Source organism: Pogoniulus pusillus, chromosome 5, assembly GCF_015220805.1.
Source record: "Pogoniulus pusillus isolate bPogPus1 chromosome 5, bPogPus1.pri, whole genome shotgun sequence".
NCBI classification, from domain to species: Eukaryota; Metazoa; Chordata; class Aves; order Piciformes; family Lybiidae; genus Pogoniulus; species Pogoniulus pusillus.
This window is the reverse complement of record NC_087268.1, coordinates 41,558,328-41,582,378: the sequence shown is the minus strand read 5'-3', so window position 1 is coordinate 41,582,378 and position 24,051 is coordinate 41,558,328. Positions and strand designations below refer to the sequence as shown.

Below are 24,051 nucleotides of genomic sequence, written 5' to 3'. Positions count from 1 at the left end.
TCCCTGGGCAACCTGTGCCAGTGTTTCACCACCCTCACTGCAAAGAACTTCCTCCTAACATCTAGTTTAAATCTCCCCTCTTCCTGTTTAAACCCATTACCCCTTGTCCTGTCCCCTTCAAATACTGGAAGGCCACTATAGGGTCTCCTTGAAGCCTTCTCTTCTGCAGGGTGCAGAGCCCCAGCTCTTGTAGCCTGTCCTCATAGCAGAGGTACTCCAGCCCTCTGATCACCTTCATGTTCTCCTCTGGACTCACTCTAACAGTTCCATGCCCTTCTTGTGTTGGGGGCTCCAGAACTGCACACAGTACTCCAGCTGGGGTCTGATGAGAGCGGACTAAAGGGGGAGAATCCCCTCCCTTGCCCTGGTGGCCACACTTCTCTTGATGCAGCCCAGTACATGGTTGCTGCCTGGGCTGCACACGCACACTGATGGCTCATGTTGAGCTTCTCATCAACCCAGACTCCCAGGTCCTTTTCCTCAGGGCTGCTCTCAGCCATTCACTACCCAGCCTGTATCTGTGCTTGGCATTGCGCTGACCCAGGTGCAGGACCTTACACTTGGCCTTGTTGAATGTCATGAGCTTGGCCTGGGCCTATCTCTCCAGCCTGTCCAGGTCCCTCTGGATGGCATCCTTGCCCCCTAGCAAGTTGAGTCTTTAAAATCAAAAGAAAACAAACCAACCAACCCATGCTTACTAGATTCATTAAAATTGCTCTTAAAAAAACACATTCCTTATTTCATTTTCTAAGTTTTCAAGGTAGAGAAAAGTCTGAAAGATAGGGAAATATCTTAAGGATACTTCAGTAAAATTGTCTCCTATGTGTCATATGCTGAACTGCAAAGAAAGCATTTAGCAAAAATCAAAACTAATATAAGAGAGAACAAAATACTGTGGACAGTTATAGAAAAATACAGCAAATAAAAGTAACTTCTGAGATGACCTTTCAGAGTTGCTCTAAGAGTGAGTCAATGAGAGTTCTGGAGAAGTAACCAGCACTATTGGTTAAAGCTATATCCATGCATGCATTAAGATAGAGGAATGAGATCCTTCAATAGTCTCTGGCCTTCTCTCATGGAATTAAGGCTTACCTTCCTCTCAAGTATCTTACCTAAAGCCTTCCCAGAAAGGAGAGAGAGATGAAGAAGCAACTGTGCAGACCAGAAGGACTTGGCAACTGCAGTTCAATCCCATATAGTTTTATCTTTCCAGCAGAGCCTCAAAAGGCCACCAGACACAGAAAAAAACAAAATCCAAAACAACAAGGGAAGAACACCACCAAAATCATAGCAGTTGACCAAAGGTTTCCAAGTCTAGAGGTCTGCAAATACAAGCTCTTATTGTGCAACTGGGACAGCACAGACACAACTGAGATCCTACACAACCGAGAACCAACACCATCAACATCCTCGCTGCCTTCATCCTTACAGTAAGACAGCATGGAGACAAACCCTTCTAGAAACAGTCCTTTCTCAACTACTCATTAACTTGAAGAATAGTGATGTGGCCTAGAGCTGAAGTGTTCAGTCAAGATGTACACATGAGCATTCTCCATTAGGATCAGCAGTGCCATTTTGAAGATCATCTCCCCGTTGTCTCAACTCAATTTGCTATTGCTCACACTGCTGTTATTGGGGCCCATCAACTAGACAAAAATCAAGCAGGAACACACTTCAGCAGCACCTGTCATCTTTGTTGAGCTGATCAGGAACAACATTTGAAGGGATAGGCTGCAGCCTGCTTTAAGCAAAACCATTTGAATCACACAGGAAGCTTGGTATGGCAGATTTTCCTTCAGATATCCACTACTGTTGTATCATTTTTGCTAACATGCCAATTCCCATTCACTAATGTGACACAGAAGAATGGCACTCACAACAAAGGAAAAACAATCAAAACCCTCCTTCAAATTTCTCTCTCCCTGTTATCCAAAAAACTCCACAAGTAAATCCACAGCAACCCAATAGTACAAACTCAATGCAGAAATGCAAATAAGCAGTAAGGCAAAAAAAAAAGAACATAAGCCTAACAGTGGCTTACTGTGTTTGATATATTCTTAATTGTCTCAGTTCTAATTTAAATTTCCAGAGACTCAAATATATTTGATAGAACCAATTAACAATTTAGAGAGTGCCCTTCCCTCTTCCCCCTTCTTTCCAAAAGAAAATTAAGATGGGGAGAGAGAGGAAGGTAAGCATACCCAAATAAATAAGCTCACTCTGATTTGGAAGTTAAAAGAAGAAGAAAAGTTTAACAACAAATGAAAGAGGTATCTGGGGTAGGGAAGTTACAAAGGTATAGGGAAGGGAAAACAAATACAAAATGTGTAAATACAACCAGATTTTGATGGTAATGACTTTGTCCACATGGTGAAACAAAGAGAACCAGGAACAGGATGGTGATACTGGTAAGCAGGGAGGCAGGGAGTGCAGAGGGAGAGAGAGAACATGAAGCCCCCCTGCCTTTACAGATCTTTAGACAGGAAGGGGCAGTGAGCTAACCATCAACTGGTAGTGCTCAGACCCAGCCCTGGGGAGGGGTCAAGATCACCTAGGGTCAGGTTCAAGGTCACTCCCCCTTGGAGGGTTAACCCTGTACAACGTTGCATATCTAATTAACTATCTACACAGTTTTTAACATCTATTTTACCATTCCTATAAAGACTGTAGGAAGCAGAGTCCCATAAAATGGTTAAAAGTAGTATGTCAGCATAATTGCAGGTGGAAAGCATATTATACTATTCCAGTTCAACTGCAAGATGAGTTAGGCTACAGGAAAGCTGCCAAAAGAGAATACAGCAGGTATCATTGTGAAGACATCTAGCTTTCCCTTACATAATCCCACAGCCTACACATCACTGTGATCACTGAATTTTCTGTGTGCCAGAGCTTACTGGGAAAAATTATCCAGTGAAAAAAACATGATGGTTGAAAGCCTTTCCATCTTAGTCCTGAGTCACGGTGAGCACACTGCATTTTAAGTCTGCATTTGGAAGGGAGGGAGTGAAAGGAAAAAAAAACCAACAAAAACATAAGAGAAAGAAGTCAAAAAGTGAATTATCGCAGGATCAAAGCAAACCAATTAGAACTGTCAGAGCAGTCAGCACAGCATCCTGCACGATCTTGATCTCAGGTGAGAAGGTATAAATGATCTCTGTGGAAATAAATTTCCACTGATCTATCAGGTCACTCAATTGAGAATTTCTAAAAAAAAAAACAACAACTCTCAATTTGATGTCTACCTGGGTAGAAAGAAGATAGCTGAATAGTTTGTGGATAACAGGTGAGTAGAAAAATTGTTGTCACAATTCACTGCCATGAGCACAGAGGGGAAAAATTGCAACAAAGAGCAGATACTTGGATATATTAGCAAGCTAACAACTCGCTGCTCAGACAGCTCACTAGAAAATTTTGCCATTTAAAACATTCTGCCCCTGTACTCTGCACTGGTTAGACCACACCTTGAGTGCTGTGTTCAGTTCTGGGGCCCCCAGTTTAGGAGGGACATTGAGATGCTTGAGTGTGTCCAGAGAAGGGCGACGAGGCTGGGGAGAGGCCTTGAGCACAGCCCTATGAGGAGAGGCTGAGGGAGCTGGGATTGGTTAGCCTGGAGAAGAGGAGGCTCAGGGGTGACCTTATTGCTGTCTACAACTACCTGAAGGGTGGTTGTGGCCAGGAGGAGGTTGCTCTCTTCTCTCAGGTGGCCAGCACCAGAACAAGAGGACACAGCCTCAGGCTGTGCCAGGGGAAATTTAGGCTGGAGGTGAGGAGAAAGTTCTTCACTGAGAGAGTCATTGGACACTGGAATGGGCTGCCCAGGGAGGTGGTGGAGTCGCTGTCCCTGGGGCTGTTTAAGGCAAGGCTGGACGTGGCACTTGGTGCCATGGTCTAGCCTTGAGCTCTGTGGTAAAGGGTTGGACTTGATGATCTGTGAGGTCTCTTCCAACCCTGATGATACTGTGATACTGTGATCATGAAGTACAGAAGTTGCAAAACTAGCGAAATAGCAGTATATACTGCTAAGTATATACTGAACATCAGTTTCAAAACATCAAAACTACCTGAGCTTTATGTTCAAAACCATTCAAAAATTGATTAAATTAAAATACTCTCTTGCATTTGACAACATCCATTCTGCAGAGCTTACAGTGACTGTTAAGTTTGTATGGTGCCTTGGCTGCCAAGGATGACTGAAACCAGAGTTCAATCAGAAGTTCAGTAAAACTGAATGTGATGAAAGTGCTGGAAGATAAACTCAGAGCCCACTGAATTCTTATTACTGAAAACTTGCTTTTGTCTTAGAGATGAAAAAGAAAACAAAAAAAGCCAAGAAAATAGTCACAGAATCATCATAGAATCAACCAGGTTGGAAGAGACCTCCAAGATCATCCAGGCCAATCTAGCACTCAGCCATGACCGGTCGACCAGTCAACTAGACCATGGCACTAAGTGCCTCAGCCAGGCTTTGCTTCAACACCTCCAGGGACAGTGGCCACCTCCCTGGGCAGCCCATTCCAATGTCAATCACTCTCTCTGGCAAGAACTTCCTCCTAACATCCAGCCTAGACCTCCCATGGCAAAACTTGAGACTGTGTCCCCTTGTTCTGTTGCTGCTTGCCTGGCAGAAGAGACCAACCCCCACCTGGCTACAGCCTCCCTTCAGGTAGTTGTAGACAGCAATGAGGTCAGCCCTGAGCCTCTTCTTCTCCAAGCTAAGTCTATAACTATTTATGTTTTTAACTGGTTCACTAATGCTTAGTTTCTGCACACTTCTAGAAATAGCATTCCATGTAGCTGAAGAAAAGCAACCACCATGCTAGATGAAACACTCAATTTTAGGTGAACCGCCACATCTACCGCCCTGAGGCACTCAGTGCCATGGTCTAGTTGATTGGACAGGGCTGGGTGCTAGATTGGACTGGATGATCTTGGAGGTCTCTTCCAACCTGGTTGATTCTATGATTCTATGGTTACTGTGCTATTTTCCCTTTCTCTCCATATGTGGTCTCAGATTTTCCTGAGCATATCAGACAGGAGAGGTTCCTGAGGACTGGAGGAGAGCCAGTGTCACTCCAGTCTTCCAAAAGGGCAAAAAAGAGGTTCCAGGGAACTACAGACCAGTCAGCCTCACCTTCATCCCTGGAAAAATGATGGAGTGGCTCCTTATGGAGGGCATTTCAATGCCCTTGGGAGAGAAGAAGGTTATCAGGAGTAGTCAGCATGGATTTAACAACGGGAAGTCATGCTTGACTAACCTGACAGAATTCTATGATGACATAACTGAATGAGTAGATTCAGGGAGACCAGGACATGTAGCCTACCTTGATCTTAGCAAGGCCTTTGACACTGTTTCCCATGATATTCTAGTAAGCAAGCTCAAGAAGTGTGGGATGGAAGAGCAGACAGTAAGGTGGATTAGGAACTGGTTACAAGATAAGAGTTCAAAGAGTGGTGATCAATGGTGCCAGGTCCAACTGGAGAGCAGTAACCAATGGAGTCCCCCAGGGATTAGCTAGGGCTGGGGGATAGGTTGGACTGGATGATCTTCGAGGTCTCTTCCAACCTGGTTGGTTCTATGGTTCTATGGAGCAGTGCTGGGTCCAGTCCTGTTCAATGTCTTTGTGATGGTTTGGGTCTTCAAACTAGCACAGTCTTCATCAATGATACTGATGAGGGGACAGAGTCTGCTCAGTAAGTTTGCTGATGACACCAAACTGGGAGGCTTCACTGATCCAGCTGAAGGCTGTGCGGCTGTCCAGAGAGACCTGGACAGACTGGGGAGCTGGGCACAGAGGAACCAGAGGGGACAGACTCTTTTCACTTGCTCCCTGGGATAGGACAAGGAGCAATGGGCGTAAGTTGCAGCACAGGAGGTTCCCCCTCAACACAAGAGGGAACTTCTTTACTGTAAGGGTCACAGAGCACTGCAACAGACTCCTCAGTGAGGTCATGGAGTCTCCTTTTTTGGAGACTTTCAAGGCCTGTCTGGATGCATTCCCCTGTGATCTGTGCTAGACAGTATTGTCCTGCTCTGGCAGGAGGGTTGGACTCAATGACTTCCTTGGGTCCCTTCCAACCCCTAATATCCTGTGATCCTGTGCAGACCATGCAGCAAAAGACACTTACGCAGAAGGGGGTGTACAACACCACAGTTGCTGCTCTATGCAAAGGCAGTGTCTTGGCACTTTTCATGCATATGTATTTTCATTTGTTCTTTCTTCCCAATCAAGTTTTCTTTTCTTTGAGACAAGTTGTTCTTTAATCTTTTTTAAGTTTTTATCTCCAAGAACCAGCTTTCTTTCACCTCTGCAAAGTATCTCCTCTTTAATTACTTCAATTTCTTCCTTACCGTTCTTTTTGTCTCTCCTTTTTGGAAGTTCACACTCAAGTCTACCTTTAGTTAATATTTATGTTTATTTCAACAGAAATAACCACAGAAATGAAATTAAAGCACATACAGAAGTGCTCACAGGCATAATGTCTTTGTTATATGAATTCACTTACTACATTTGCTTTCCTCTCCCTTTAAGTGGTTTAAGGAGAACAATTTCCCAGTTGTCTTTGTACGTTTGAAAGTTTTCTGAAACTTCAGAACAAACAAAACCACCCAACCAACCAACAAAAAAAGGACCAAAAAAAGTGTGCTCTGTTTGCCAGAGACAAAATCCCTTCTTATCTTGCTAACCTGTTTTCTCCTCTGAGTTGCACGATTAGCAAGTCTCAATCTGGGCTAACATGTAAGTACAATTAGTCCACAATATCCATGGCTCCCTCCCAGGCATCAGCCACCAGTGGATGGCTGGAAAAAGTATATAAGCAAACACAAAGTGATGCATCCTTTGAACTTCTTTCTAGCTTCTAGAGTCCATGTATTAGTAACTTCTTGAGTCAGAGATCTTAGCATTTCAGTAGCTCTGTTCAACATCTTTATGGATGATCTGGACAAGGGGATTGAGTCCAGCATCAGTAAGTTTGCAGATGACACCAAGCTAGGAGCAGGTGTGGAGCTGTTGGAAGGTAGGAGAGCACTGCAGAGGGACCTTGACAGGCTGGATGGGTGGGCAGAGGCCAATGGGATGAGATTTAACAAGGCCAAGTGCAGGGTTCTGCACTTTGCCCACAACAACCCCAAGCAGCGCTACGGGCTGGGGACACAGTGGCTGGAGAGCAGCCAGGAGGAAAGGGACCTGAGGGTACTGGTAGATAGTAGCTGAAGATGAGCCAGCAGTGTGCCCAGGTGGCCAAGAGAGCCAATGGCATCCTGGCCTGCATCAGGAACAGTGTGGACAGTAGGACAAGGGAGGTTATTCTGCCCCTGTACTCAGCACTGGTCAGGCCACACCTTGAGTCCTGTGTCCAGTTCTGGGCCGCTCAGTTCAAGAGAGATGCTGAGATGCTGGAATGTGTCCAGAGAAGGGCAACAAAGCTGGTGAGAGGCCTGGAGCACAAACCCTACTAGGAGAGGCTGAGGGAGCTAGGGGTGTTTAGCCTAGAGAAGAGGAGGCTCAGGGCAGACCTCATTGCTGTCGACAACTACCTGAAGGGACACTGTAGCCAGGTGGGGGTTGGTCTCTTCTCCCAGATGACCAGCAATAGAACAAGGGGACACAGTCTCAAGTTGTGCTGGGGAAAGTATAGGCTGGATGTTAGGAGGAAGTTGTTGTCAGAGAGAGTGATTGGCATTGGAATGGGCTGCCCAGGGAGGTGGTGGGGGCACTGTCCCTGGAGGTGTTCAAGAAAAGCCTGGCTGAGGCACTTGGTGCCATGGTATAGTTGAGTGGATAGGGCTGGGCGCTAGGTTGGACTGGGTGACCTTGGAGGTCTCTTCCAACCTGGTTGATTCTATGATTCTTCATGAACTCTTCCTACATTAATTTGCATACCTCCCTCTTAAGCTCATTTCTGCTTTAGTATTCATCATATCATGTTGCAACTGCACCTGCAGACCACTAAAGCACACAACCACACTGGGGTGCTGCAAGTGGTTTTTTTCTGCATTTATATTGCATGATTTAAAAAAACAACACAAAACAACAAACAAGACAAACAAACCCTAAAAACAAACCCCAGCCACCAACCAACAACAAAGCAAAACTATATGCCAGCTTTATCTGCTGGTTTTACATGAGTGATGGGCTCCATTTGCTTTTCATTAGCTACACCTGGAAGTATTCCTCAACTCCTAAGGCTTCCAAAATCAAATTAAACAAAGTAAATATTCAGATCTGTATATCTAAGGAAAAAATATTTTTTTTAAACTCATTTTTTCCTACTTTATTTTGTTCTTCCCCTCAAGCACTTCTGGGGCTTGGGTAAGAATGTAATGATGAATTCCAGAGCTCTTAATCCCTATGTTTCACACAACAGAATTTCCCAATCTGACTTGCCATAATTTCAATCCTTCCTCACTTTTCTCTGCTGTTATGAAGGATGCCTTTGCTGCAAAACCACACCTGCTCCTTTTCCTCTCTTGCAGCAGAACACTCAATTACTTCAGATGATTGACTCCCTGCTCAACCTCCAGATATGGTTATCCCAAGCCCCATTGTCATCTGATAATCTGATATGCCATAGTTTCAATTCTTCCTCACTTTTCTCTGCAGTTATGAATGAAGCTTTTGCTGCAAAACCACACCTGCTCCTTTTCCTCTCTTGCAGCAGAACACTCAGTTACCTCAGATGGCTGACTCCCTGCTCAACCTCAAGATATGGTTATCCCATGACCTATTGTCCGGTTACATACAGCTTGAGACCCTACAAGAGGCAATTATCTAGTACCAAGGTACTCCCATCTGAATAGATGTTAAAGCTTATTACTGTGCTATGATAAATGTAGGATTTCTTCCACAGCTCCTGAGGCAAAACTGAGAGAGAAAAGACAAGTGACCACACACTCAAAATAGCCTTCTTATAACAATAATAAATAAATTTGCAGGATTCTCTTTGATAGTTGAGATTATCATGCACAGGTGTATCATTCCAAGTGCCATCACAACTTTAGGTCTAATTTTAGAAGATTCCCAAACTGGTTTGCAACTCTGTCTACTCTCTCAAGTACAGAGGAAAAAGAAAGAAATCAGGCTGATCATCAGCTGAAATTGGCACACAGCTCCCACTAATGGAAAAAAGAAGAACATTCACCTAGAGAGAGAACCTCTCAACAGATTGGAGGGAAGACTTCCCTCTTAAAGACACTATTTTCAAGTCACAGAATCATCAAATCATACAATCATACAATCAACCAGGTTGGAAGAGACCTCCAAGATCATCCAGGCCAACCTAGCACCCAGCCCTATCCAGTCAACTAGACCATGGCACTAAGTGCCTCAGCCAGGTGCTTGACCACCTCCTTGGGCAGCCCATTCCAATGGCAAATCACTTTCTCTGTATCGCTGTCAGCATCACTGGATGGGACAATTTAATTTCTACCTAAAGGTGATGTGAAACCACATAATCTATAGAAATACATTTATAAAGATGCACAGGAAGAGTAGGAAACTTCTTGGGATCCAAGCATGACTGAGAAATTTTCTTAAAACATGACAGACTATTCAAAACTTCATAAGGAAATGTGCTACAGTATCTGTAGGGCTGTCCCTCATTTAGAAACGATGGGTTTTAAAATATCACATTTCTTTAAAGGTAATGAAAAGCTATTTTACATATATGTATATAAATAAATGTGTATTTTCATATACACACACAAATATATACAAAACCACAGAACTATACCGGTGCTTCCCCACTGAGAAAAGGATGAAGCACATCTACTGTTAACTATCAAGAAAACTCACTGGATAAGAGGCTACAAATGAAACAAAAATAACAAATTCCTACTTTACACCTTACCAGGCCCCAAAAAATCTGACCAGAAGAGAGGAATCCATTGGAAAACTGGCTTTATCCATGGAACAACTTGTTTGTATTATGGAGAAATTATTAAGAGACACAATCCCTTAGTAATATTGTGGATTCCTCTCCCACTGGAGCTGTGCTGCTTGCATTCTTTGCCATTTGAAAAGTATTCATATATTTTAAACTCTTTATAGCAATAGCACAACTGAATGATGAGAAGTGAAATCTAATGAACCAGCCATCCATAGACCGTAGCTTCAGGCAGTAACTAGGAACATACCTATCTTTGCTGCAAACACATAGACCAGGCACTTGTTTAAAAAATTAAACATTAATATAAAATTACAAGGGGAAAAGAAAAAAAAAAGAAGAAAAGAAAAAAAAGAAGACAAGAAAAAAAAGAAGGCAAGTGAACTGAACAATATCCACTTCAGATTCTCATTAAATAATCCCATTTTCTCCATCTTATCCATTGTTTTATGCTTTGCGGTTTGGACTCCTGGGAGCAGCTTGTATGAAGTGGTGTCTGGGACATTCCTTAGAGCACCATGTTGTAAGAAATCATTCTTGCCCAAGTGCTCTTCCTCTTCCCACATTTTCAGCAGTATTCAGGAAGCATTAAAGAACATGCTCTGCCTTGTTTTTCTAAGCAGGCTACTGAACACAACGCCCTCCCCCTAGTCTCAGCACCTTTTGTAGCTGCCATGAAGGCCTCAGAAGACAAGTTCACGTTGTAAAAAAGCCCTCCCTGAAGACTTCTGAACTGAAAGGCATTACTCAGTTCTCCTTTGCTACTACTACCCCACCCAGTCCATTTTCTCCAGCACATAATTTCATTGTACTTGAATCTGTTCCGCTGAAATTGACCTAGAGTTGGGGAGGAAGAGTAAACAAAATCAAAAGGGAAGAATCTCCAGCTAGTTTTACAGGTTTTCGGTTCTCTGAGTTAGTCTCTTTACTCTTCCTTATCCCCATACATTTATCAGCAAAACACACACTTGCTACAGACCAGTGGTTTCTAGCTCCTTTCTGGTTTGTCATGTACAAAACCCCAGACATCAGATTTTGCAGTAGCATTGAGATATTTCCATGTCACAGCTCACATAAAATGTGAAGTAAGCTGCAAAGGCAAGTCAACTTCCTTTGCAAGGCACTACTGTATTCTCCCATTTTGCCTCTCTGTGAAAAGACCCTGAGACATAGGGAAAGCCAAGTTAACAGCTCTGGTAAGGTGTACTTTCAGAACTCAGGCACTGATATAGTCAGGTGCTAGAGTCATAGAGCAGTGTCTTGCAGAAACAGAAAAGCAGCAGCTAAAGCCTAGATAACTTCAATAGGCATTAAAGTAACTTGAAAGAGCAAGTGAACTACAGAAGCAATGAACTCCATCTATCAGTCACGGCAGGCAAAACGATCCTGCACAGAATAATGAACACAAAGCCTACACATTATAAAACTCTTAGTCCATACTGGTTAACAAAACCAAACACTAGTCATCTGAAGAAACCAACAAACCAAAATGTTGACAAAGTTTCAGAGAAATCTTCAGATTTGAAACTGTAAACATCAGTAGGATGCACAATTTTCAAGTTCAGATACAAAAAGCTTCCTCATACTGGGAAAGAGAACCTGCACATAGTACTAATCAGTGCACACTGGACAACCATTTCACAAGGAATTTTCTAATGATTGTTTAGGAGTGGAGAGGAAGGAACAACAGCAAGATCAAATTAATTGATGTATTTGGAGCATTGAATTCAAAGGATGAAAGTATGCTCAAGAAAACACTTGCATTTAAGGCTTCAAATCAAAGACTACTGAATTCAGTCAATGGAGCTTCTGCCTTCTAATAAATCCTAGATTAGAGCTTTTGATACAGAGAGCTGCAGGCTAAGAAGAAACAAGGAAGAATCACTGGCTGGGAATGACTGGATTACTCTCATACTCACTATGTACTGCAGATTAGGCAATTTGAAAGAGGAGAGGGATTGAGAAGAAAATTATTGAGAAGGGAGCCTGACTTTAACACTCTCTTATTTCCTCAAAATTGGAAGAAGAAAGGTCCAATCTCTCTCTCCTTCTCTGGAGCCTTTCAAGGCCTGTCTGGATGTGTTTCTCTGTGATCTGTGTTAGATAGTATTGTCCTGCTCTGGCAGGGGGGTTGCTCTCGATGATCTCCTTGGGTCCCTTCCAACCCCTAACATCCTGTGATGGCAAGCTTATACACTCTGTTTTCTTCTATTTCTGCTCTCTACAACCTACTCTACAGCTCCATTTCACCTGCTTGAGAGAAATTTCAACCATTCAAGAACCAAAATGAAAAATCACTCAAGAATCTGTGAGAGTTCTGTCCTTTTCCTTAGGCAGTTAGATCAAGTGCTTATTACTGCAAACTAAGAAGTGATTTAAAATCCCACTACATATTATTCTTGATTCAGTACTAACATTCTTAAAATGCAAGCTTCATAAATCTCAATGCCCATGTATAAAATCTGACATTTTTCTCATCAAAAAGAATATTCCATTGATTCCAAAATAATAACTCTAAAATTAAAAGGCTTTTAAAAATAAAGAACTAAACAAAAGACAAAAAGGACATGTGATAGTTTGAAGCTAGCTAGAATGTTTTGGTGAGAAGGATTAGATTACAGGCTGTGAAAGGGAAACAATGGTGATGTCTGCTTCACTCATAGGCTTGCTGAGATGTATAAGAACAAGAACCCAAACATAGATAACACAGTTGCTGGCTGGGCTTTGGGCTGAACTTCTCTCTCTCTAATCTAACCTGCCATCTTTATGACTAATTCACCTGCTTCCCACCCCCCCTGGCTGACCCTCCATACTAGCTTAAACTTAAGGCAAGATCTTGGATAAGGTTGAGGGGTGGGAGGAAAGATGGAAGGGCAGTTGAGAGCCCCTCCTGAGGATTAAGGGTTCTGGGAGGGAAGTTGTGTTTCTGTATTACTTTTTAACTTGTATATTTCTGTATATAGCTATACGTACTGTAAATATCTGCCTGTACATTGTGCTAAGCTGTAAATATAAGCTTCATTCAATTTCCAGAGCTGCTGAGTCTAGTCTGGGTGATTTTCCAAAATGGGGGGGGGAGGGAGGGGGGTATCACATATGCATTTATCTCCATACAGAGCATAAGAAGATCCCAGACAACTGACACAGACATCTAGAGTTAGTCAGACGAATCCTAGCCTCAGTATCACTGCAGAGACTCTAACCCAGCAACTTGGATGCACACTTCTCATACTAAAGGGAATGGATATTTTCAGGTATGAGCATAGAATTTTTCTCAATTCCACTATTTCCAGTTTGTAATGTCAGTAGTAAGCAATTTGCTACAGCAAAGTACACTTCACAGCCAGGAGGAATTTCCACAGAACACAGACACTGTCTTTCTGCTCTGCTCAGAGGGTGTAAATGCCTTACGGCAAACAGCAGCTTGAGGTCCTTTACCCTTAGTAATCTCCTGTGCTACTTTGAGCCTAGCTGGGATATTTTAGTGAGAGGAATTAGATTATAGGCTCTGAAGAGGAAACAATGGTGATGTCTACTTCACTCATAGGTTTGCTGAGATGTATAAAAACAAGAACATAAACATAGATAACACAATCATTGTGTGTCTCTGGCTGCCTGTACTTTTCTCCCTGGCCTGCCTTCTGTGTAACTAATCCTTCTGCTTTCTAACACCCCTGGCCGATCCTCCAAACTCACCTTGCACATAAGACAAAGTCTGGGATAAGGTAGAGAGGTCGAAAGAGGGTGGAAGGGTGGCTGGGAGCTCCTCCTGGGGACTCTGGTTTCTGGGAGGGCTGCTGTGTTTCTGTATTACTTTTAAACTTGTCTATTTCTGTCTATAACTGTATATACTGTAAATACCTGCTTGAATATTCTGCTAAGCTTCATATAATAAAGCTTCATTCAATTTCCAGAGCTGGCTGAGTCTAGTCTGGGTGATTTTCCAATGTGGGGGGGCGGTGGGTAACACCCAAGCCATCACAGGACAAAACAGTATGTCTTTCAGGGGTAAAATGGAGGAAGAATAAAGTGAGTGCACTGAATTTGGTGAAGAGATTCACCTCCCCAAAAATGCTTCCTCAAGCTCTTCTATAAGGAACTAGAAGATAAAAAATTACGTTTGAAATGAAAGCAAAGCAGTAACCTACTTTTCAAACAAATGCCTCCCAACTTCAGCATCTACTGCACTCAGCGGATCATCCAAAAGATAGATGTCTGCATCCTGATACACAGCTCTAAAAAGGTGAAAGAAAAGTCAGCATCATAAAGTTTTGGATTTGTTTAGTCACTGAAGTCTCACAATTTGGACCTTCTAGTAACAGCAAAAACTACTAACCTGGCCAGATTTACACGAGCCTTCTGTCCCCCGCTCAGTGTCGCTCCACGATCTCCTATTACTGTTAGGTCACCATCTGCTAATAATTCCAAGTCCTGTTAATGTGAAAAAACAGAGAGCAAGACTTTTAAAATTAATTATTTTAACTTCAAATCCCAACAAAGCTGCTTCAATACAACCTCGGCTTACTTGTAAAGTATTAACTTATCTCAAGTTAAAATACAAGGATTCATACTAAATAAAATGCCTGTGGTTACTTTATGACTTCATTATTTTTTTCCTGAAAATACAAAGAAAGTAAAAAAAAACCCTGCAGGTGAGATCTTAAAATTCACATATTTTATAGCTTTCCCAGAGAGAAGTGCTCTGCTGTTCTTAGTGTTGTAAGTAATACTTGCTGGTGATTCAGAAAATAAAAAGCTGTCTTGGTTCTAATTTAAATTCCCAGAGACTCTAATAAAATGACAATTTGTAGAGTGCCCTTCCCTCTACTCCCTCCCTTCCCAAAAGAAAGGAGTTAGAAGTAGAGAGGAAAGGTAAGCACACCCAAATAAATCAATCTCACTCGATTTGGAAGTCAAAAGGAAAAGTTTAACAATACCTTAGGTATCTTAGGTAGGGAAGTTCACAAAAGGTCTAGGGAAGGGGAAAATAGCAAAAAATACAAAATGTATGAATACAACCCAAGTTAGTGATGGTGGCTTTGTCTGCCTCGTTAGTGATGGCCACGTGGTAAAAACAGCTGGTAATGGTGGTATGATCGATGCAGGCAGACAGAGAGAGGTGTAGAGAGAGAAACAGGAAGTCGCCGTGCTTTTATGGGACAAGAAGATGGGAGTGGGCTAACCATCGCCTGGTGGTGTTCATAGAATCAGAGAATCATAGAATCAACCAGGTTGGAAGAGACATCCAACATCATCCAGTCCAACCTAGCACCCAGCCCTAGCCAGTCAACTAGACCATGGCACTAAGTGCCTCAGACAGGCTTTTCTTGAACACCTCCAGGGACGGTGACTCCACCACCTCCCTGGGCAGCCCATTCCAATGCCAATCACTCTCTCTGCCAAAAACTTCCTCCTAACATCCAGCCTATACTTTCCCCGCCACAACTTGAGACTGTGTCCCCTTGTTCTGTTGCTGGTTGCCTGGCAGAAGAAGCCACCCCCCACCTGGCTACGATGTCCCTTCAGGTAGTTGTAGACAGCAATGAGGTCACCCCTGAGCCTCCTCTTCTCCAGGATAAACACCCCCAGCTCCCTCAGCCTCTCCTCATAGGGTTTGTGTTCCAGGCCCCTCACCAGCTTTGTTGCCCTTCTCTGGACACCTTCCACCATCTCAGCATCTCTCTTGAATTGAGAGGCCCAGAACTGGACTCAGCACTCAAGGTGTGGCCTGACCAGTGCTGAGTACAGGGGCAGAATAACCTCCCTTATTCTACTGGCCACAGTGTTCCTGATGCAGGCCAGGATGCCATTGGCTCTCTTGGCCACCTGGGCACACTGCTGCCTCATCTTCAGCCTACTGTCTACCAGTACCCCCAGGTCCCTTTCCTCCTGGCTGCTCTCCAGCCACTGTGTCCCCAGCCTGTAGTGCTGCTTGGGGTTGTTGTGGGCAAAGTGCAGAACCCTGCACTTGGCCTTGTTCAATCTCATCCCGTTGACCTCTGCCCATCTATCCAGCCTGTCCAGGTCCCTCTGCAGGGCTCTCCTACCTTCCAATAGATCAACACCTGCTCCTAGCTTGGTGTCATCTGCAAACTTACTGATGCTGGACTCAATCCCCTCGTCCACCCATTCCTGGGGCGGGGTCAAGACCCCTAGGGTCAGGTTCAGGGTTACTCCCCCTGGAGTGTTAACCCTATACAGCAGTGTAATAGGAAATCAATTATTTTTTACTAGAACAAAAAGTGCTGTCACAATAAATAAAACTGAACTACTATCAGTAAATTATCTTCCACTTGCCAACGACCCTAAGAATTGTATTACTGTTATTCTTAGTCTAATGTATCCAAGACAAATAACTACCACATTTATCATATAAATTGGGTTAATTGCTGGGGCTTGGGACTATCTGAGAACAAAACTGCAGAGTGTTTCACGTCATATGATTGTATTTCCTATTTAGGAAACACAGAAGTTCTACATTAAGATCTAAAACATATTCTGAAAGTATACTCACAGCTTTTATAAGATACACAACTGAAAGAAAACTATGAAAGCAAGACTACCACCAAATATGAAGTGTGGTTTTGTGGGTTGTTTGTGTGGCTTTTTTCATTGCAGTTTGCTGTCTTTTAAAGTCACTAAAACCTCACGTTTAGGCAACAGCATGACTGAATATCAGCAGAAGATATTAACACTCTATCTACCATGTGTATAAACCTTGCAATGCAATTTTCATCGCAATAACCATCTACTTTTCACCTGTGTCTCTGCTGACAGGAATATCATAACATGCTGCATAAAACCTTTTTAGCTGCCAAGCAAAATGACTGTTTCTTGACAAATCTGGCTTAATCCTCTTCTATCTCTTGTGTCACAAACTCCTTTGCACACAGACCTTACAAAAATATTTCTTTTGTGAAACTACTTGTGCTCAGCAAGTTCTCCAGCACACAGCAAGCACTACAATTCCTTTGGTAGTCGTTAGTAATGCATAATACATCATATATATGATGTATATAAGGGGGGGGGGTTTAAGCATATAGAATATTTACAAAATGGAGTTCACAAACAGTCCTATCCTGACTATTTGTTCTCCACCTTCTATAACGCCTACACACACACCTACTATATCAGTGAAAAGGGCTAAATTTTGTGAAATTAAATATTTGGGAAGAGCTTTTCCCTAATTTGTCTGTGCTCCACCTCCCTCTAGTGAAAGTCTTAAGAATTACAAGAATGTGCTCAGACACGGATGCCAAAAACGATTACAGGTGTTTTTGTTAAGTGATAGATTTAGCTCACAGTCAGCTCTGTTTGTTATTGTGCTAGTTTGAAGCTAGCTAGAATGTTTTGGTGAGAAGAACTAGATCACAGGCTGTGAAAGGGAAACAATGGTGATGTCTGCTCCCCTCAGAGTCTTGCTGAAGAAGAAATGAAAACATTAGATAACACTCTCGCCATTTTCTCTCACTTTCTGCCCTGGGCTTCTGACTGAGCTGCATCTCCCTAACCTTCCACTCACCTTTGCTTCTTAACCTCTTGGCTGAAGCTCTATTCTTCTTTAGGACTGGGGTAAAGTTGAGAGGGGGCAAAGGGAAGGTGCAGGGGTGGTTGAGAGCCCCTCCTGGGGACTCAGGTTTCTGGGAGGGGAGTTGTGTTCCTGTATTACTTTTACCTTGTCTATTTCTGTCTATAACTGTATCTACTGTAAATATCTGCTTGTATATTGTGCTAGCTGTAAATAAATAGCTTCATTTATAATCCCAGAGACAGCTGAGTCTAGTCTGGGTGATTTCTAAAGTGGGGGGGGGGGGGCAGAGTACACCCAAACCATCACAGTTATATATTTCAGCCTGCACCCCACATCTGAAAGAAGGCCAAGATAAAAACAAAGACTGTGAAAATGAAAAAAAAACAAAGAGAAAACCATACCTTTTTAAGAGCACAGACTTTCAAAACTTTTTCATATTTTTCTTTCTCATACTCCTTGTCAAAGAGTATATTGCTTCTTACTGTGCCAGAAAACACCCAAGGCTGCTGAGAAACGTAGGCAATTCTTCCACTGACATTTATCAAACCTTTGTCTTTAGGCAGCTCGCCAAGCACAGCACTTAAGAGTGAAGACTGGAAAAGATTTTAAAAGAAAAATAAGAATTGAGATGTTTGATTGCATTAAAGACATCAGAGAGATTAAGCAATGTTTACTGGCACAACGACCTATTTTACTCCACCCCTCAAACTACTGCTAGCAGTAAAACAGCACCCCTAACAAGCAGCCCAGAAGCAACGTACAAAGTGCTGTTGAACTCTGAAATGTGTCCTGCCCACACTCAGAGGGACATCTGCCTTTCTCCAACGCCAGTATCTTGATGTGAAGTGTGTTATAAACACACAGAACCCAAGTGCACATTGTCAAATCTCTTAGTCACGCTTAACAGACTCATAAAAGCCCCACAGAACGGGGTAAGCACGAAGACTTACTTTTCCAGCTCCTACAGGACCGATCACAGCCAGTAATTCCCCTCGTCTGACAGTAAATGAAACTTGTTGAAGTGCTGGGCTTTCTAAACTCTATGGATTTGAGAAAAAGTTAGGCTCTCAGTAACAAAATATGCAACATCAAACAACCCTTTAAAAAGAGAACACAATGTACATGAATTACCAGCCCGTGTGCCTATATCACAGTATCACCAAGGTTGGAAGAGACCTCACAGATCATCAAGTCCAACCCTTTACCACAGAGCTCAAGGCTAGACCATGGCACCAAGTGCCACGTCCAATCCTGCCTTGAACAGCTCCAGGGACGGCGACTCCACCACCTCCCCGGGCAGCCCATTCCAGTGTCCAATGACTCTCTCAGTGGAGAACTTTCTCCTCACCTCCAGCCTAAATCTCCCCTGGCACAGCCTGAGGCTGTGTCCTCTTGTTCTGGTGCTGGCTGCCTGAGAGAAGAGAGCAACCTCCTCCTGGCCACAGCCTCCCCTCAGGTAGTTGTAGACAGCAATAAGGTCACCCCTGAGCCTTCTCTTCTCCAGGCTAACCAATCCCAGCTCCCTCAGCCTCTCCTCGTAGGGCTGTGCTCAAGGCCTCTCCCCAGCCTCGTCGCCCTTCTCTGGACATGCTCAAGCATCTCAATGTCCCTCCTAAACTGCGGGGCCCAGAACCGAACACAGTATTATTTTAAGGCACACAGATTGCTTCTTCAGCAATTCACAAACACTTGAAAGACTCTGCTCCTTCACCACAAACAAGTAATACAGATAAAATATAATGTATAAGGAACCCAAAGGCAGCAGATGCAGTGCTTGCTCAAAGCCCACACATCCTCACTGCAGCTCAGCACTGGGCTTGGGTGATAGCCTCGGAAACAGGAGCTCTCTGCTGGCCACAACACCACCACGGCACACCTGGTGACTGAGTAGGCAGACAAATGCTAGGAAAAGGAAAGACTGGAGCTCTTTTGGAGCCCTGGGAAAGCCAGGTCTGTTTTCCCCTCTAGTCAAGGTTCTACCCAAAGCAAAAACAAAAAAACGTCATTTGATTTTACACAACTTTGTCTTGTATATCATGGATTCTCAGAGACTTTAAATGCAGCTTATTTGTGTGAAAAGATACCACCTTAGGATTGTTTCTTCAATATTCCTTTCTACTACACCTATCCTTCGTGTTACACTAGTGATAAGAGCTTATTTCCCACCATATTTTGCAACTCTTCTGTCATGGCAGCAAAAATGCCTATTTCTTCTGAAAAGAGAGGGTGCTCATGTCATTAATAGCTGTGCTAAACCACAGTTCCTAAGGGCCTGGTGTATCTCCCTCTCATTAAAGCAAAATACCCTTGTAACAGGATCTGTCTTTACATGCATCTTAGACCACACTAAGCATGACTGACACCAAAATGCAAACAGGAAAATATATGCTTTCTAGTAGAAATACTTCCCCCCCATCCCTTTCTTTGTTAAGGATCAAACAAAACCCCAGTCTTAAGATTCAAGAAAGAGCTATGTGAACAATATCTAGAGCAGCTCAAAACAGCCTGCAGACTACTTAAAATCTCCAGTCATTCTTTGAAGTTTAAGAGACTGAATAAGTCATGACTTAATCCAGCAGCGAAGGTGCCACACGAGCAGGTTCTAGAACTGCATAAAGGGGAAGATAATAACTCGCTTCAAACTCTTTGGGAGAGACACAGGTAAGGCATATATCCATACCTCTAACAACCAGGAGAGCTGGGCTGGTACACATGTATTCCCTCATGCCAGGAGAAACACTCTAGCATAAATAGGTAGCACCATACCCAGAATTCAAATCCACACATCCCCCATCACAGCTGCACTTCAGGATTCACACGAAAATCAGAGTCACGCTGTGAGAACCCAGACTCGTGTGCGCTGTTTGCCTTTGCACGACTGCTCTCGTTGCTACCATTAGTTTCCACCAGGTGGCAACAGTGAGGCTTTTCTCCTTTTATCCACTCCACCTCCCCATCATTATTTCACCATGATTCACATTTCTCAGTATGGAGTACAAATCTCAGGTGCTCAGCCACTGCTAAGGTCAGGGGAACTCTACCAAGCAATGCCATCCGTGGATGCGTTTTGTTTTAAATGCAACGTTTGCAGGAAGAGAAAATATCTCTTATTGAATAGGTTAGTCCCTATGGAAAAAACAAATAAGCTTTCAGACACACAGGACATTCAGACATCTCAAAGTTGTGCTTCTGGTGTTGGCAGAAGCGTGAAGATATTTCCTCCCATACTCAGCTTGAGAAAAACAAATCAATCACAACAAGAGCCTAAAAACACCACAGAACACTTTATTGGAGCAACTGAACTCTTACCCAAATACTACATTATTATTATTACTACAAATACTACATTAATATGCTTTAATAAGCAGTGTTCTAAGATATCATAGACTATACAAAAGCAGGGATGCAAGCAAACAGCATGGCAACAAACACCTAAGGGGCATGGTAATTTTGAAAGTAAGCATTCCTAATAATTACAGACAGTTTGTCCTGAATTTATCACACCTATTTTTAGGCACTAAACTGAGGCACTTGAATTAGAGCACAGACTAATATAAAAGCTAAGTTCATGTGACAGCTCGTTATCACAAGCATCCCAGCTCTCCTGCGCCCTGTCAGCTAACCATGCCTTTCACTTCCATTCTTCTGCCGCTTGCTCTTGCCTAACCTTGCAGAAAGGTTGTTCACGAGATTCAGCTACTGGCAAATAAATCATACTAGAAGTGATTCCTTTTCTATTGCTTTATCCCTCTGAAGTAGTTCGTCCAAGGGTCATGCATACAAGCATCAACACCAGCACAACTGTGTCCAGTTCTGGGCCCCTCAATTCAAGAGAGATGTTGAGATGCTGGAACGTGTCCAGAGAAGGGCAATGAAGCTGGTGAGAGGCCTGGAACACAAACCCTATGAGGAGAGGCTGAGGGAGCTGGGGGTGTGCAGCCTAGAGAAGAGGAGGCTCAGGGAGGACTTCATTGCTGTCTACAACTAGCTGAAAGAAGGCTGTAGCCAGGTGAGGTTGGTCTCTTCTCCCAGGCAACCAGCAAGAGAACAAGGGGACACAGTCTCAAGTTGTGCCAGAGGAAGTACAGGCTGGATGTTAGGAGGAAGTTCTTGCCAGAGAGAGTGATTTGCATTGGAATGGGCTGCCCGGGGAGGTGGTGGAGTCACTGTCCTTGGAGGGGATCAAGAAAAGCCTGGCTGAGGCACTTAGTGCCACAGTCTAGTTGACTGGATAGGGCTGGGTGCTAGGTTGGCCTGGATGATCTTGGAGGTCTCTTCCAACCTGGTTGATCCTATGATAAGCAAGTGAACTGAGGCATGAAGTGCCAGGACAGAGCATGCTGGGGCAGAAACTCTAGGTCATCTTGGGCTGACTTTACATGTCCTACATTCAAGAGAGAAAGTAGCATTTTATCCCATCTAAGGAATACAGAGACCAGCACAGAGGTACTAAACTACTCAGGCTCCTCTGTAAGTGACTAATATTACAAGGAATAACTTCAGCCTCTGTTCAAGCACTTGCATTTTAAATCTGAAATTGCTCAGTTGAGCAGACACATTGTTTTGTAAACTCAAGGCACATCAGTAAAAACCCACACTGAAGAACTCATAGTTCCATGATGATATCAGAATAGCCTGTAGGACTCACAAGCTAACGTCTGACTTTGTGAAACAGGAGTGTGACCATGAATTAATTGGTTCTGTTTGTCTTTTGCTAACCTGTAATACACCATATGTCAGGTTGTTTTGCTAAAAGCCTAACTAACAATCTTTTTCTTTCATTCCAGTGGTTTTGGATTTGTGGTTTGTTGAGACTTTTGGTATGTTTTTTGGCTCACAATCTTTAAAAGCAACAAAAATTATCTCCCAGCTGTACATCTGTACAGAGATCCAAAAAGTCTTGAGAAACTTGGTTAGGGTAGCAAGCCAAGCTGAGTTACTTGACAAAGGATAACATAGGTTTATTACTCTTTTTATGGCTCCCCTATCTCAGAACTCATAATCTTTCCAGTGAGCAACTCTATAAAAACTATTTTCTACCACTGTAACAGTAAGTCAAGCTTTCTGAGCAGCTCTCAACATTTCAGGGAAAACAATTCTTCTCCTCCACACACTTGATGTAATTAAATATCAAAATGAAAGTTACATTAACAGTTTAGTGTGTGGTTTGTTGAGTTGGGCTTTTTTTAAACGAAAGGAAACCAGTAATTCCAGTCATGCTTCCCTGCTTTATGCAATATAAACAACTCACACACGCACAGACACACACACACACACACACAAAAAGGTGCTTTATGGGCATGTTATGCAACTGCTTCCTCTAAATTGTTAACAGTGGTAAGGAGAGGCTGAGGGAGCTGGGGTTGTTTAGCCTGGGGAAGAAGAGGAGGCTCAGGGGTGACCTCATTGCTGTCTACAACTACCTGAAGGGAGGTTGTAGCCAGGTGGGGGGGGGCCTCTTCTGCCAGGCAACCAGCAACAGAACAAGGGGACACAGTCTCAAGTTGTGCCAGGGGAAGTACAGGCTGGATGTTAGGAGGAAGTTCTTCCCAGAGAGAGTGATTGGCATTGAAATGGGCTGCCCAGGGAGGTGGTGGAGGCATCGTCTCTGGAGGTCTTCAAGAAAACACTGGCTGAGGCACTTAGTGCCATGGTCTGGGTTGACTGGATAGGGCTAGGTGCTAGGTTGGACTGGATGATGTTGGAGGTCTCTCCCAACCTGGTTGATTCTATGATTCTAAGAAATATATTCTAATGCATAAATGGAATGTATTTACCATTAAGTTTTTCATGTCGTTTAACTTTTAAGAATGTGTTCAACATTGCAGAAAGATTTATGTCACAGAGACAACTCTGAGAAAGTAATACAGAGTAATAGCCATTTTCTTTCAGAGCTGAGTAGCAGCAGCAGTTGTAGCTACATCCTCACCTATGTTTTCACACTTTTGTGGGACCCAACACACGTTGGTGAGAGGGTATACGAAGGGATCTCATGAGATTTAGTCATGATTCATTTTGAACTTCCAGCATCTCTTATGGAGCCTAAAGCTTCTCTTGTGCAAGGATACTGGCAGTTCATCACAAACGGCTGTCTACAACTACCTGAGGGGTGGTTGTGGCCAGGAGGAGGTTGCTCTCTTCTCTCAGGTGGCCAGCACCAGAACGAGAGGACACAGCCTCAGGCTGCACCAGGGGAAATTTAGGCTGGAGGTGAGGAGAAAGTTCTTCACTGAGAGAGTCATTGGACACTGGAATGGGCTGCCCGGGGAGGTGGTGGAGTCGCCGTCCCTGGGGCAGTTCAAGGCAAGGTTGGACGTGGCACTTGGTGCCATGGTCTAGCCTTGAGCTCTGTGGTAAAGGGTTGGACTTGATGATCTGTGAGGTCTCTTCCAACCCTGATGATACTGTGATACTGTGATTACCTGTGGGATAACTGCCTACTGACCACAAGGCAGGAATGCAAGCTGAGTCAACACTCAATTGCAGTTTTAAAGCAGAAACAACAATCTTTGCCTTTCTTAAAGGAATGGATACATAACAGACTTACCACCTGTGTATTGTCCCTTTGGCTAATATTTTTGCCAGTTTTAGTGCATTTTTAAGCAGAGAATTTATATCTCAGTCTCAATTATGAC

At 43.4% G+C, this 24,051-nt stretch overlaps 1 protein-coding gene across 4 annotated transcripts in view; it reads right to left on the bottom strand.

Annotated features, from left to right (window-relative positions):
- Nucleotides 1-24,051, bottom strand: part of ABCC4 (ATP binding cassette subfamily C member 4 (PEL blood group)) — a 209,482-nt gene that overhangs the window by 135,248 nt on the left and 50,183 nt on the right. For all 4 annotated transcript variants that reach the window (XM_064143883.1, XM_064143882.1, XM_064143886.1 and 1 more), the window contains exons 10-13: nt 18,367-18,456; nt 17,818-18,009; nt 14,222-14,316; nt 14,034-14,120 (exon numbers count right to left, since the gene is read on the bottom strand). In XM_064143883.1, the coding sequence (XP_063999953.1) occupies nt 14,034-14,120; nt 14,222-14,316; nt 17,818-18,009; nt 18,367-18,456 (464 nt within the window). The remainder of the gene's footprint in view (nt 1-14,033; nt 14,121-14,221; nt 14,317-17,817; nt 18,010-18,366; nt 18,457-24,051) is intronic.